Source organism: Vicugna pacos, chromosome 18, assembly GCF_048564905.1.
Source record: "Vicugna pacos chromosome 18, VicPac4, whole genome shotgun sequence".
Classification (NCBI taxonomy): Eukaryota; Metazoa; Chordata; class Mammalia; order Artiodactyla; family Camelidae; genus Vicugna; species Vicugna pacos.
This window is the reverse complement of record NC_133004.1, coordinates 23,782,946-23,797,564: the sequence shown is the minus strand read 5'-3', so window position 1 is coordinate 23,797,564 and position 14,619 is coordinate 23,782,946. Positions and strand designations below refer to the sequence as shown.

General features: G+C 40.2%; 1 protein-coding gene across 4 annotated transcripts in view; it reads left to right on the top strand.

Moving 5' to 3' along the window:
- Positions 1–14,619, top strand: part of PARN (poly(A)-specific ribonuclease) — a 148,212-nt gene that overhangs the window by 4,331 nt on the left and 129,262 nt on the right. For all 4 annotated transcript variants that reach the window (XM_015245958.3, XM_072942655.1, XM_006212074.4 and 1 more), the window contains 6 exons: positions 2,037–2,116; positions 2,601–2,668; positions 2,753–2,834; positions 7,141–7,201; positions 13,191–13,356; positions 14,065–14,130. In XM_015245958.3, the coding sequence (XP_015101444.2) occupies positions 2,607–2,668; positions 2,753–2,834; positions 7,141–7,201; positions 13,191–13,356; positions 14,065–14,130 (437 nt within the window). In that variant the 5' untranslated portion in view covers positions 2,037–2,116; positions 2,601–2,606. The remainder of the gene's footprint in view (positions 1–2,036; positions 2,117–2,600; positions 2,669–2,752; positions 2,835–7,140; positions 7,202–13,190; positions 13,357–14,064; positions 14,131–14,619) is intronic.

Here is a 14,619-nt window from a genome sequence, read left to right as displayed (position 1 = left end):
GGTGTTAGTGGAAGTGTTCATTGCCTCCCATTGCAGGGCTGTGCTTAATATTTTATCTGCAGTTATAATTGCAAAGTTTTTTTTTTCTCTTTTGGATCAAAGACTAATTTTTAAATTGTTGAAGTCAGTATGAACAGTTGGTTCCTTTTGGTATAGATGTCCAATGTTTAAAACACTTCAGCTCTTTCTAAAGGAATCCATACTGGAGTAATCTTTGGCTTTAATTAAACATGCAGTTTCTAGTTGGAATCAATTCCCTGAAAAGCGAAGCGTTTTCACCACAAATAATTGTCGTTTGACCTTAAATACACCTTTGTTGTATAGATGTTGTGCCAGACTGTTGGCTGAGACTGGTACTCTCACAATAAGACACATCAGGATTTGTTGATGTCTTATTAGCATTAATCTTTTGAAAGCGGCAAAGCTTATTGAATCATAGAAATTGTTTTCTTAAATCATGACTGTTTTGGAACCTATTTTTTATTGAATTATAATTATATTTATACCTAATTATAATATTACATTAGTTACAGGTGTACAGCATAATGATTTGATATTTTTATACATTATGGAAATCACCACGATGAGTCTAGTTACTGTCTGTCATGGTACAAAGTTATTACAATATTATTGGCTATATTCCCTATGCTGTGCCTTACATCCCTGTAACTTATTTATTCTGTAAGTGAAAGTTTGTATTTCCTAAACCCCTTCACCTATTTGGCTCTTCCCATCTGGCAGCCATCAGTTTAATTTCTGTATCTGTAAGTCTGTTTCTGTTTTGTTTTGTTTTTTAGATTACACCAGTAAGTGAAATCGAATGGTATTTGCTCTTCTCTGTCTGACTTGTTTCACTTAACATAATACCCTCTAGGTCCATCCATGTTGTAGCTAGTGGTAAGATTTTACCCTTTTTATGGCTTGAGTAATACTTCACTTTCTGTCTGTCTGTCTGCCCGTCTATCTGTCTTCTTCCATTCATCTGTCCTTGGACACTTAGGCTGCTTCCATATCTTAGCTGTTATAAATAATGCTGCAGTGACATTGGGATGCACATATCTTTTCAAGTTAGAATTACTGAAGAAAAATTAATTTTTTCTTCTGATAAATACCCAGGAGTGGAATTACTGGATTGTATGCTAGATCTATTTTCACTAATTTGAGTAACCTCCATTCTTTTTTTCCATAGTGGCTGGACCAGTTGACATTCCTACCAATAGTGCACAAGGGTTTCCTTTTCTCCACATCCTTGCCAAGACTTGTTATTTCTTGTCTTTTTGATAATAACCATTCTGACAGTTGTGAGATGGTGTCTCAAGATCGCTTGGGCTATTTGGAGTCTTTTGTGGTTCCATACAAGTTTTAGGATTATTTGTTCTAGTTCTGTGCAGACTACCATGGGTATTTTGGTAGGGATTGCATTGAATCTGTAGATTGCTTTGAGTAACATGGACATTTTAACAATATTAATTCTTACAACTTACAAGGACGGTCTCTCTTTCCATTTATTTGTGTTGTCTTCAGTGTTTTTTCATCAGTGTCCTATAGTTCTCGTAGTGTAGGTCTTTCACCTTCTTGGTTAAATTTATTCCTCGGTATTTTATTCTTTTTGATGCAGTTGTAAGTGGGATTGTTTTCTTAATTTCACTTTCTAGTAGTCATTGTTAGTGTATAGAAATACAACAGATTTCTGTATTTTTATTTTGCATCCTGCAACTTTACTGAATTTATTTACTAGTTCTAAGTTTTTTGGTGGAGCCTCTCCTCTATAGGGTTTTCTATATTTGAAGCCTATTTTAGACACTGAAACTGCCCATTCTCAAACTGAAACGTTTACTCTCTATAAATTCATTATTACAGAGTTTAGGTTGGTGGCTAGTGAAATTAATGCTCATTTTGAAAAAGTGAAGGAGGGGGCATTTCCAATTAATCTTAATTCATAAGAATATGAAATTATAGAGCCATTGAATACTTGATTGGCATTTTTACAGTAGCATGTATTAACAAGTTAAAAACTTTTATTTCTTAAAATCTAGGAATCAGCGATGGCCCTTCAGTCACCGCATTAACAAATGGTTTTGACACTCCAGAAGAAAGGTACCAGAAGCTTAAAAAGGTATGTGGATGTGCTAGAAAATCTTTTCTTCTCCCATGTTGGTCCTCCATGTGTTGAATTATACAGGAATAAAATCATTAAACTTTGATCAATAACTTCTCAACTCTAGCTGTGAAATGATATTAATTTAGTGTTATTTAAAACAACAGCAAAAATAATTGTTTGCTGGAAAACATTTCGGGGAAAGTTTAATATTTTCAGTGTTAATTTGATTTATGGAAAATGTGATGTGATTATTTTAATCATTGGGAAATAGGCTTAACATGTTACTGTGGATGATGGATGGGTGCTTAGTTGGTAAAAATATTAAGAAATGTTTATAAATTAATAATGCTTCTGGTATATAATCTGTAATCTCTTCTAATTGGAGATATTCTGCCAAAGTCAAGTTGAGTAATCTGAAAGCCCACTTGATTGAGAATACTGTTGTTCACATTGACTATCCAGCACTTGTTTTGACAGATATTTTATTTCCCTTTTCCAGCATTCCATGGACTTTTTGCTGTTTCAGTTTGGCCTTTGCACTTTTAAGTATGACTGCACAGATTCAAAGTAGGTTGTTTTAACAAGTGGTGGGAATTCTTTTGTCATGGCATAATGTAACCCCTAAGTCTCATTTTATCTTGTTTTCCCCAGGTATATAACAAAGTCATTTAACTTCTATGTTTTCCCGAAACCCTTCAAAAGATCCTCACCAGATGTCAAATTTGTTTGTCAGGTTAGTAGCATAATTGAGTTTTTTTCTGTTACGATTTTCTGATGAGGCAGTGTGGAAATGTGGAATCAGAATTCTCTTTAAAATTTAAGTCTACCACTAACTTTGCACTTTGGGCACATCATTTCACCTCTCCGACCTTCAGTTTTAGGGTTGTAAATTAATGACACTCCTGTCTCCCCCCTTTACTTGAAAATCAGTTAAGGAGTGAGTTGGAGGAGGCAGGCAGATGGAAATGAGAACATGTACTTTATTTTTAGTAAAGCTGAATTTGAGAACACGGCTTTGTAATGTGGCTCTTTGGGAATTTTTAATGTCTTTCCCTTGAATTGAACCTGCAGATTGGGACTTGCAGGTGTCTTCCCATCCCATTATCATTGCACCCATCTCCAAGGGGAGAGCTTTATTTTCTGCAAGAGCAGAGTATGTGTGTATCCTCTTTGAAAAGAGAGAACCCAGAAGGGGCTAAACTGTATACGCTCAATTTCTTTTCCCAAACTCACCAGTCAGGAAAGAGGGTAGAAAAAGACCACTGTTTCCTCCTGAGGTGGGGAGGGCTGACTTAAGAGCCAGGGTAAGGATACAGGGAGGTTGCCCCTTAGTGCACCCTCTCTCGAGTTGTAGCTGATCTGGTAGATGCTCAGTGAATATCGGTTTCCCCTTTGTACCATCTTAATAATCTATTGTAATGTATAAGGAGAATGTGAATAAATGGTATGGTGTTTAGATATGTGATGAAAGCTGAGTGTTCCATCTTTTCTCCCTTGTAATGTTGTGCCCCAACTTCTCTCCCTGTAGCATCATTAGTTCCTCTGAGTTTTCCCATCTTTCCCTTTTCCTGCAGGTTAAGTAGCAGTGCAGTTAAGAAAGCCTGGAGGGTAGGCTTCTGAGTGACTGAATCATGTCAAATTCTTCCTGTAATAAGGCAGGATATTAACTAATGAAATTGAGTATTAATTGCATGCCTGGGGCTGAAGAGAAGGTAATTTTGGTTTTGCAACTTAACTTTTTCTTACATTAGCAAATAAGCCATAGTTGATACTTCCTTTACCTTGTGATCAGTTAACAGCTATTTACCAGTCACTGTAGTATAGGTTACTTATTTAAACAGTATTTGTAGATTTTCACTAAGAAAAGTAGGCTCACTTTGGAAATCTGTGTGGATGTGGTTTTCCAGCAGTACCAGAAGACAGTTACTTAAAGAGGGTTCCATGACCTTAGCCAGAGGTTAATCAAACAAATGCAGGCAGTGGCACCGAGACACTTTAGGGGTGGTACTTCGTTCTAAAAGACCGACACAAACACAGTTATTCTAGGAAATGAATTGGAAACAGATCAATGTAACCCTGCCTATTGTACAAAAGCCATTCTGTGGGTACACCTGGAATACTTCATGCAGTTATCATTGCCAGCCACTCCTTAAAGAAAGACATCAAAGGGCAGAGACTAATGTCTAAAATGCACAATGGGATAAAAATGCTGCGATTCTCTAATCTGGAAAAAAGCAAAAGCAGGGAAGAAGTTTACACCTAGCAGGTAAACTTGTGGAGAGGTAAATGATGATATCTTTGAATGTTTTTCTTCCATCCTCTGTCTAAGGTGGGTTTTGTTTTGTTTGAAATTCTATGACTGTACCAGAGTTTTATCTTACAAGCAGCTTCTAGAGTCAGCAAGTAGGGTGAACATTGGGTCTAGTCAAAAATCACTCTTGAAAAACTTCTGTTACCATTAAAGCAGGGAGGATTTGGCGGGCGAAACAACCTAGTATGCTCCTTGAAAAATAAGCATCTGTCCGCACAGTGAGATTCTTGCACCAGGTAGGGTGTCGAGGAACGGGCTGCCCGAGAGCCACACACATGCCCTGGGCACGTGCCCATCCAGTGGATGGCAGGCAGAATGGCGTGGCATCTGCATTGTTTTCCCCTCTTTTCCTTCTCTTCTTCCTTTGTCCAGCTGAACACCTATAGTTGAAGTCACGGAAGAACATGCACACATGGTTATGAAAAATCAAGACACTGCTGTTGTCTATAGAGTTAAAATTGAGTTTCTTTTTTTATCCTCTTTCCCTCCCCGTTTCACTTCTTTTATATACATACGTACATATACCTGTGTGTTTACGTGTATGTAAATAATTTTAGCTTTTTTTTCTTTAATATGTGTAGAATTCTTCTACTCATATAATTTGCATTTTTCACTCAACACAATGCCTTCCGATTTTATGTTATGGAGAAGTGTAATTGGTTTAATTGGAATTTAGAAGCTTTCCCATGGTTCCCTATTTTTAACAATGCCATAGTCAACATCTGTGTGGAGTATGTCTTTGTGTATATGTAGGAATTTTTTATAGGATAGATTTCTTAGAAGCAAAATTGCTGATTCATATTTCTTAGGCATTGACAGTTTTGATAGCTGCCTCAAATTGTTCTCCCCGGTAGCTGTGCTCATCTCTTGAATCCTGAAAATGGTACAAACCAAAGACAGTGGCTGGCAAACCACAAATAGATTTTGTTGATTCAAAGGATTTTTTTCTTTATTATGGTAAAAAATACATAACCTAAAATTTGCCATTTTAAGTGGCTTAAGTTCAGTGGCATTTAGCACACGTTTGGTGCAATCTAAAGGGTATTGTTTGAGTGGAAAACACATAGCTCCAAGAAGGGAATAGATGAATCTCTGACTCTGGATATTTAAAAAGAAGGAAGTTAGGATGCTTTGGAGTCTAGTGACAGCAGGGACAAAAATGCCTTTCCATAATCCATTTTTTGGTGTCTCTGTCAGTGATGGAATATCAGGTGGGCACAATTGTAAGAATACTCAGGCACGGTAGGTAGAAAGGAAGCATGTGGCCCAAGTCAGAAGACACTGGGTCTTGATTCAGAACACAATAAAAAGGAAAGATGTAGGGGGGATGGTTGCTTATTTTAGAAGACAGAAAACCTGGACAGGATGGAAAATGGTATGCCTGTACCCACATTTGTGTGTGTGTATTTGTGTGGTAAGACTGCCTTTTATATCTCATAGTTTAAAAAGAATTTGCGTCAGCTAATGAAGATACATACAGTATATAAGAGTATATGCAGTTTGTAAAAGGTAAATACCTTTTAACGTAAGAGTGAAAAAATTAAGTGAATGAAAAATTGGAAGAAAAGACATATGAGGATCTGCTTACTATGGTATGATTAGAAGACAGAATTTATGCCACAGAAAGTCTGACCTGTTTGTCTGTGAGCTTCCTACCAGCCAAGAAAACAGGGAAACCCGCAGTCATTTCTGAGGCCCACAGGACCGGAACAAACCAGGATTAGGAGACGTTCAGTTTCCTTAGACTAGAGACGTCAGAACATTTCCCCTTCTGTTACCAAAAAGAAATCATTAATAGAGAAAACCTTGTCTTCGCCCACATCTCTAAAGTGAATACTGTGCTGAGATTAATGGAACTGGTACAGCTTCCCTCAGTCTAGAGTGATGATGTAACGTCAAAGTACAGGTCAGGAAGGCTTGTTTCTATGAGGGGCTGCATGAAAATGATCCAAGCATGCTGCCCTCTGATGTTCTGACTGAAAACAAGAATAAAATTAGAGAAGCTACAGTGATGTTTTCCAATCTTCTGTCAGTTTGAGTAAGAGCTTTGTGGAATTTTGCCATTCTTGGGTAGTAGTATTTACTTAATTTTTTATTAACGTTACTTACATATTTTGACTTACCTTTTAGCTTTGAGATACGTGTATAATAAGTCTTGTTACTGGGAATTTTTCTCTTTTTTTATTTTTTTTAGATGAAGGTACTAGGGATTGAACCCAGGACCTTGTGTGTGCTACGCATGTGATCTACCACTGAGCTATACCCTCACCCTCCCTTGTATATTTTGATTTTGAATGTAAAGAACATCCAATTAAGTTTTTGGGTTTTCAGAATCTAATTGATACTTTATAACCTGCGCACGTGGGCTACCTTAAACTTGAACCTGGGGTGAGATAAAATAAATACATTTATAGTCTCCTAGTTGGTATAGCAATCAGGAGTTTCCTGCCTATTGACGGAATACATGTTCAGCAAGTGAAATTTTTTTAAATGTTGGGAAACAAAGGACACTTGTTTTATAAGCTATAAAGGAGAAGAACCCAGATGGTTTGGTAAATTAAGGGGTTATTTGGCAGCCGTGGAGTAGAAATGCCTTGTCCTCTGACCTTTGGGTGCTGCTTCCTTGCCTGGTTGCCTTTCTTTACTCGCCTGAGTTCCTTCTCTGCTTCTGTTCACATACCTGCCACGGACATCACCAAAATGTGTGTTCTCTTTACTCTTGTTTCAGAGCTCAAGTATTGACTTCCTAGCAAGCCAAGGGTTTGACTTCAATAAAGTTTTTCGCAATGGTAAGATTATGTGTGGCTTCTCTTCAGAACTTGTAAATATGGATTTGGTTGAGAATTGTCTTTTTGTGCCTGATACCTGAGGCAGAATTTCAGATTTCCAGTCCATGATGTGTAGCCAGGGTTAAAAAAAAAAACAAAAAAACACTCTTCTGTTGTGCCCCTTTTTGAAAGCCTAGTCAACCAAGAACTGAACAGGAGAGTAGCTGCTACTTCATTTAGCCCTAACGAGGCCTCTCCAACTCCTGGTTCCACCGAGTGGATCTTGTTCTACCACTGCTGTGACGTGCTCGCCACTAGTGGGGAATGCTTCCCTGTTTTCTTTCAGTGAGACAAGTGGTTAGTGTGTCATGTTTCAAAGTAGCCATATTCCAATAATGTGGAGATGGTCTTTGGAGAAAAAAGCTTTCGGGGTGGGGGCTGCATCCCATTCCATACCCCTGTGAGAGCTCGATTCTTCTTCTGTATCAGGGAGGTGACTGTTAAATGTTCAATGAATATGGGACTTCAGGACACACAAGAGTGGTTTTCCTTCCTCCATTCATTTTATTTATTTATTTATTTAAAAATTTAATTTATTTTTTTTTACCTGTTTTGGGGGTGAGTAATTAGATTTATTTATTTATTTTAACAGAGGTACTGGGTACTGAACCCAGGACTTCATGCATGCTAAGCATGCACGCTACGACTCAGCTATACCCTCCCCCTCCTTTATTTTTTATTAGTGGATGTATCAGGGATTGAACCCATGACCTTGTGCATGCTAAGCACTGAGCAATATCTATGCCACCTCCTCCATTCATTTACTTCCCTAAATGTTTGGGAAAGCCTCTGGTTTTCCCAGCAGTATTAAGCTCCTGCTGCTCTAAGGTCAATAGCTACTTTTAACTTAGTTATTCTCATAAATTGTATTCTTTCTCATGGTGAATATATTATTGAATGAAGTAAGGAAGGAGATTTTTCTCAGCAAAGGTACTAGAACATAGACCTCAAATAAATTCTCTCCCCCTCAGTGTGATCTCTTTGTGAGGCCTTGAGGATCCATGTCATGTTTTTTAATTGCTTTTGTGGTGCTGCACCTTAATTTCAGTTGATGATTTTGATTTTTAGAAATATTAAGACAATTTTGGAATCCAAACTGCTTAACCTGGTTTGTGAACCAGCTTGGTAACACAATTTGGGTGTAATAAAACAATTTATTTCCTTTGGCTCTTACTTGTCTCTGAACGCCATTATCAAATACAAGTTACAAATGTAGTTAGCGGACTAAGTACAGAAATCTTTTGAAGGAACCGCTTTAACCAGACTCATACGGATGTGTAGTTTCCAGCCTGATGCTTTTATAAACAAAAGGAGAGAAACGGCCAAGTTGGAGGGTGCCTCATTCTCATTGTTTTACAGTCCAGCTTCAGGATATTTTAGTTACAGCTGCGTTGGGACTCCTAGGTCATCCATTATTACCAGGACTCTCATCCCTGTGCTATTGTTACTCCCTAAATCTTACCTAGACCTTCAAGTCTTTTCACTCAGGGTCTGCAGATGCCAGACCCTTCTCTCCTGGCAGTCTTCTTAGAAGTGCCTTTGACGTCCTTGTCTGACATGGAAGCAGGTAACTCCTCTGGTTACCGTCCCCCTGCAGCGCGTCCAGACACAGGTGATTTCACTTCTGTCTCTTTCTGCATCTGCAGCGAGGCCACAGCAGGCATCCTGGTTTCCCTGTGCCACTTTCAGACCACTTGAATTCCCCCTTCCCAGGAGCCACAGTTCTTCCCCAGGCTGTGTCACCAGCTCTGCCACCCCTCTGCCTGCTGCCTTCCTGGGCAGAGCATTCACCAGCAGCCTGGCTTTGGCTCGTTGTCTTTCGCCTGGCTTTGGCTCGTCTTTCCACTACTGCCTCTCTCCTCCTTCTGGGTGACTTCAGCATCCACCGGGATGCTCTTTCTTGTCTGTGTCTGGACCATGTGGTCAGCAGTCCTTGCTTCCACCTCCCCTTAGCCCTCTGCTCCCTTGGTAGCATCATGGGTCTTCTCACTGGTAACTGCGCCACCTCTATCATTTCCTTTGCGAGTACCACGTCTTGTCCTTCTTGTTCACTTACTCTGGTTCATCATTTCAGCCATCAGTTGGCCCCCATTGCTTTTTCACTCTCAGTTACCTCTCCCTCTCCTGTCTTGACTTCTCTTCTTACCTGCCTGGTCCATCACTATCCTTTCTTCCTGCCCTTGCTCCTCCCTCCTTCCATTGCGCTAGTCTGAGTCCCATCCCTGGTTGTATCTGATCATCCATCTTCTCTAGTTCTGAGCATATGAATATTGCTGGAAAACATGATGTATACCTGAGTCAGTTTGTCACTTTAAATTCATGACCACAAGCTTCAAGTAAATATTTAGTTATGCCCCGAAATCCTTCTTTTCTGATTTAGAAATTCCCTTTTCAACTCTCTACAATGTCTGTGTTTTTACCATCTCTCTCCCCACTTCCCACTCAGCTGATGACCAGGCCTCTCAATGAAAATAGAAGCCACCAGAGAAGAGTCACTTCATTTCCTTACCACGTGATCCACAGGTCTGCCCCAGGCCTGGCCCCGGCCTTTTTACTTCTCTCCTTTACAGTGAAGAGGAGTCCCTGCACCTGTCAGAGGCTAGTCCCTGTCTCCTTGTCAAGTACCGGCTTGTTTTGTTTGCTCTTCTCTCTCCTGGGTATTTTCCCTTCTCTGCTGGTCATTTCCACCAACCTTTGTAAACATGCTTTGAGTCCAGGCTTTTTAGTCGAACCTGTGGGCTGACTTTTCTTCCTGCCATAGGTAGAATACAGGAGTCTGTGAGCTTGGGGAGGGTGATGTGGAATTCACAGCTATATTTCCCTAACCTTGAACTGAATTTGCTCATTTCTTCTGTTAGGAATGTAGACAACAACGCAGCAGTATCAGCAGGAGCTGGGAGTTTGTCATCAGTGAAACCCCAGGCTATCTTGAAATGGCGTTTAGTTGTAGATGTGTTGAGTATTGTTTACTTTCATCAGTGCTTTGAAATTGTCGTTGGTATTTCACCTGCCATTCGGTCTTGTTATTTAACGTGTTGACCAGGAAGCTGACATCCTGTATTACTACATCACAGATTTAAAAATGAAGATTTTGGGAACGATTTTAATATAATTACCTTCCTTTATAATCTTGCATATTTTATCTCATGCGCTTGAGAACAGTATTCTGAAGAAGGGTCTGTAGATTTCACCCAACCGCCAAAGGAACTGGTGGCGTGTGACAGTTTAGCACACCTGCAGGAATACCTGTGGCATGAAATAACTCCAACCAAAGCAAAACCAAACCTCCTCACTTGATTCCATGTCCCCGTTCTCCTTCTGGCTTGTGATGCTCCCACTCGGAGCAAAGCATCTGGAGTAAGGTGTGTGCTCTCGCCATTCCTGCCACTTCCCCTCCAGTTTTTCCTTCTGCCTCCCCAGCCGGCCTTCCCTCTGCACCCCTCCACAAATGTTGCTGGTTGGCGTGCCGCCTGTGCCTGCCATGACCTCAGACCTGTGGATCCTTTTTTGTCCTCATCGCGCCACACCTTTTGGCAAATTTGACCCAGCTGGTTACTCCCTCCTTCCCCAGACGCTCTCCTCTAGCTCCCAGAACACATGGTCCTCCTGGTTTTCTTCCGGCCTCTGTCTCTGAACTCCTCAGCATCTGGATTGGCTCTTTCTGGTCTCGCCAGCTTCTGAATATTATTTTTCTTAGTGGGTCTTATATATTCCATGGTTTTATTTATTTTTTATTATTAAATTTTTATTTTGAAATAACTTCAGACTTACATAAATATCGCCAAAATACCATAGAAGATTCCTGATTCCTTCCCTCTGATTCCCCAGATGTTAGCACTATACTCTGTTTTGTCATCCTTTCTCTCAGTATGTACGTATATATATAATTTTTTTCCTGAACCATTTTATAGTAAGTTACAAACATGATATTCCTTTATTCCTAACTACTTCAGAGTGAATTTCCTAAAAACAAGAGCATTTTCTTACATAGCCACAGTCCAGTCATCCAGATTAGGAAATTGATGTTGCTATGGTACTGTTACCTCATTTACAAACCTTATAAAAGTTTTGCTACTTGTAGTGAAAGAAAAAAAGTAATCCCCAACTCCCCATCCAGACACAGTCTAGGAACACACATTGCGTTTAGCTGTCATTTCGCTTTGCTCTTTTAAAATCCAGAGCAGTTTCTCAGTCTGCCTTTGATGTTAGTACCTTGACGTTTTTGCATAGTGGAGGCTAGTTATTTTGTGGAATGCCCCTCAGTTTGGACTTTTTTGATGTTTCCTCTGACAAGTCCAAATGCATCTGTTCATTTCAGGCAGGGAAACTGCCGACGTGAGTGTGTGTGCTGCTCAGGGCATCGTGTCAGGAGGCACAAGACGTTGATTGGCCCCATTACTGATGACGTTAAATTTTTTTATAATTGTGGAAAAATACACATATGATTTATCATCTGAGCCATTTCTAAGTACCCAATTCAATGGCATTGAGTACACTAATATTGTGCAGCTACTGGTGGTGGTCACGTTGGTCACTTTTTCACCAACTGGTCTTAGCATCCATTGATGATTCTTGCTTGAAACAAATAATATTGCTGACAAATGGTGATTTTCTAATTTTATTGTTCATTCTACAAGGTTTGTTAAGTGTTCCATGGCTTTTAATGCCTCCCACATCCTATTGGTACCTCAGTTTATATCTCAACACCTTTCTTCTGAGCTTTGGGCTTATGTCTGCAACTCTTCCTTTATATATATACTTCAGGGATTTAAAAGATCCAGGAGGTAGCTCTTGATTTTTGTCCCTTGGGCCCCAAATCTGTTCTTTGCCTGGTTTACCCCACTTCAGTAAGTGGCCCTCCTGTTTTTCCAGTTACTTAAATCTATTAGATGTCGTTTCAATTTTCCCTTTCCCTGTCTCCCTCACCTCCAGTACATCAGCAAGTTGTAGTGTCCTACCTCTGGAATCATTGTCCCATCTCTGTAGATGATGCCGAGGTCACACACTGCGACGCGCTGCCTGTTTTGTAAGTAGAGCTTTATCGGGACACAGCCACAGGCATTCATTTACCCATTGTGCGCAGCTCTTTTCATGTTGCAGAGATCGGAGTTGAATAGTTGCAACAGAGATTCCCCACATGACCCACAGGCCTGAAACATTTACTGTTTGTCCCTTTAGGAAAAAGTGTGCTGACCTCCGATCTAAGCAGTAATCCCTTGCCTGGACAAGTGCGGTGGACACTTCCTTCTCGCTGACCTCCCTACTTCAACTCTCACAGGAGTCAAAATGATCTTTTAAAATGATCTTTGAAAAACGTGGAGCAGATAATGTGATGATCTGGCTTAGAACCTTCTAATGGCATTCCACTGTTCTTAGAATAAAATGAATTCTTCCTGTGGCCTGTAAGGGCTTGTGTGATCTTGGCCCATCCTCTCTGGCCTGATGTTACGCCGTCCTCCTACTCACAGAATTCTGGTCACAGCAGCTTCCTTGTTGTTTTTGGAACAATCCAAGCCATTTCCATCCTCTGGGCATTTATGCTTGTTCCGTGCGTGAAACATTCTCACCACCCCCCCACCTCCATGTCTGATTCCTTCTTTCCCTTCGGGCCCTACCTCCTGGTGGCCTTCTCTGGTCATCCTGTCTAAGGTTTCTCCCTTCACTGCAGAGCAGGACGCCTCTTACTGGGAGCCCCCTTGTTCCTGGTCCAGTGCCTGTCACAGTGTAACTGCCAAACCAAAATGCGCTGAAAGGACAGTGAGTGAATGAGTGAATGGAGTGAACAAACAGACAAGGACATTTCAAAATCATTTGCTTTTTCCATTGATTTTTTTGAGCTGTAGTTAAATATAAGTCTTTCCTGAGTCTTTCAGACTCTTCGGTTTGTTTAAAAAAATTTTTTTTAAACAGTTAACTCCTGCTAATGCACTTTTTAAAAAATTATGTTCAGGAATTCCATACTTAAACCAGGAAGAAGAAAGACAGTTACGAGAGCAGTATGACGAGAAACGTTCACAGTCCAATGGGGCAGGCGCTCTGTCATATGTTTCTCCGAACACGTCCAAGTGTCCCGTGTCGATTCCTGAGGATCAGAAGAAGTTTATTGACCAAGTGGTGTAAGTTCCTAAGCTGAAACCAAATGCACGTTGAATTGTGTGTGTTGAGACAGGACTGACATCTGGATCTCAGGTGTAGCTGGTGCCACTTACATGAGGTGCACACAGAGGTGTCATGTTGTGAGTGGCAGGATTTAACTGTGGCGGATCTGAGTCTGTGTAACAACTGGAGATGTAAATCAGGTTCTGTGTACTGTACTTAGACTTGCCGTGTGTCACCAGGCAAGAGGCTATCTTGGCAAGTGGGCAGACCTCCTGTGTGGACTAAAGCCCTAACAGCCCCTGTCCAGTTTCCCTGAAGGCAGGGGAATGACACAGGCCCATGCAGACGTTTGCAGCATATCCATTTTTTTTTTCTGTTGTGGGGAAGCTTCTGACAAGCAGATGTGCCATTGGAGGATTGTCTGGTTTCGCTCAGTTTCATTATCAGTATAACCGCTTTACTAGAGAAGTGAAAACGTTAGTCACTTGTATTGATGAATCTTTGAGAAATTGTCACTAATTCGTTAATAACAATAACAAAAAGAGTATGCCAAAATAGTTTTTCTTTTAAGTCTTACTGAGCTAAAAAGTTATAATGAGATTTGGTAAAATTACATTGGCATTTGTTCTTATATTTCGATTGCTTTTGAGTATGATTATTCTGTTGGTCAATGACTTCATTCCTTAATGGTATTGATGGTCTTGTTTTCACTCTTAATTCCTCAGAGAGAAAATAGAAGATTTGTTACAAAGTGAAGAAAACAAGAACTTGGATTTAGAGCCATGTACTGGGTTAGTTGCCCTGAATGTTTTCACAGCTTCTTTTTTTGGAAAGGTAGATGATTTCTGGCATGTGCCCCATTGGTCTTTTAAAAACACATTCATAAAAGCCTTCTTATTCTAGGTGTATTCCCCAGTTAAGCACTGACTTTAGCATTAACACAGTGGGGACCATGTTGATGCACTGAGTGAGTGCTTTGTCCTGGGGATGGAGGATGCGGGGAGAGAAGTGTTGTGCAACTTTGCTTTAAGTTATGCTCAAGTGGCATAACTTGTATGAGGCGTGCTTGATACATAAAGATTTCTGAAGAGCAGAAGTCACTGCTCCTTTAATCCTTCTAATTTCCCTCTGCAGTAAAAAAAAAAATATTTCAAAGAGTCAGTAACGTAAACAGCCTGCTTTCCTTTTCCTTTGTGACTAGCTTCCCAGAAGTGTTTTAAATGCATCTGTCAACTTAGAATTCTCTCTATAGAGCCATGGAAGTAATACTTTCATTAGAC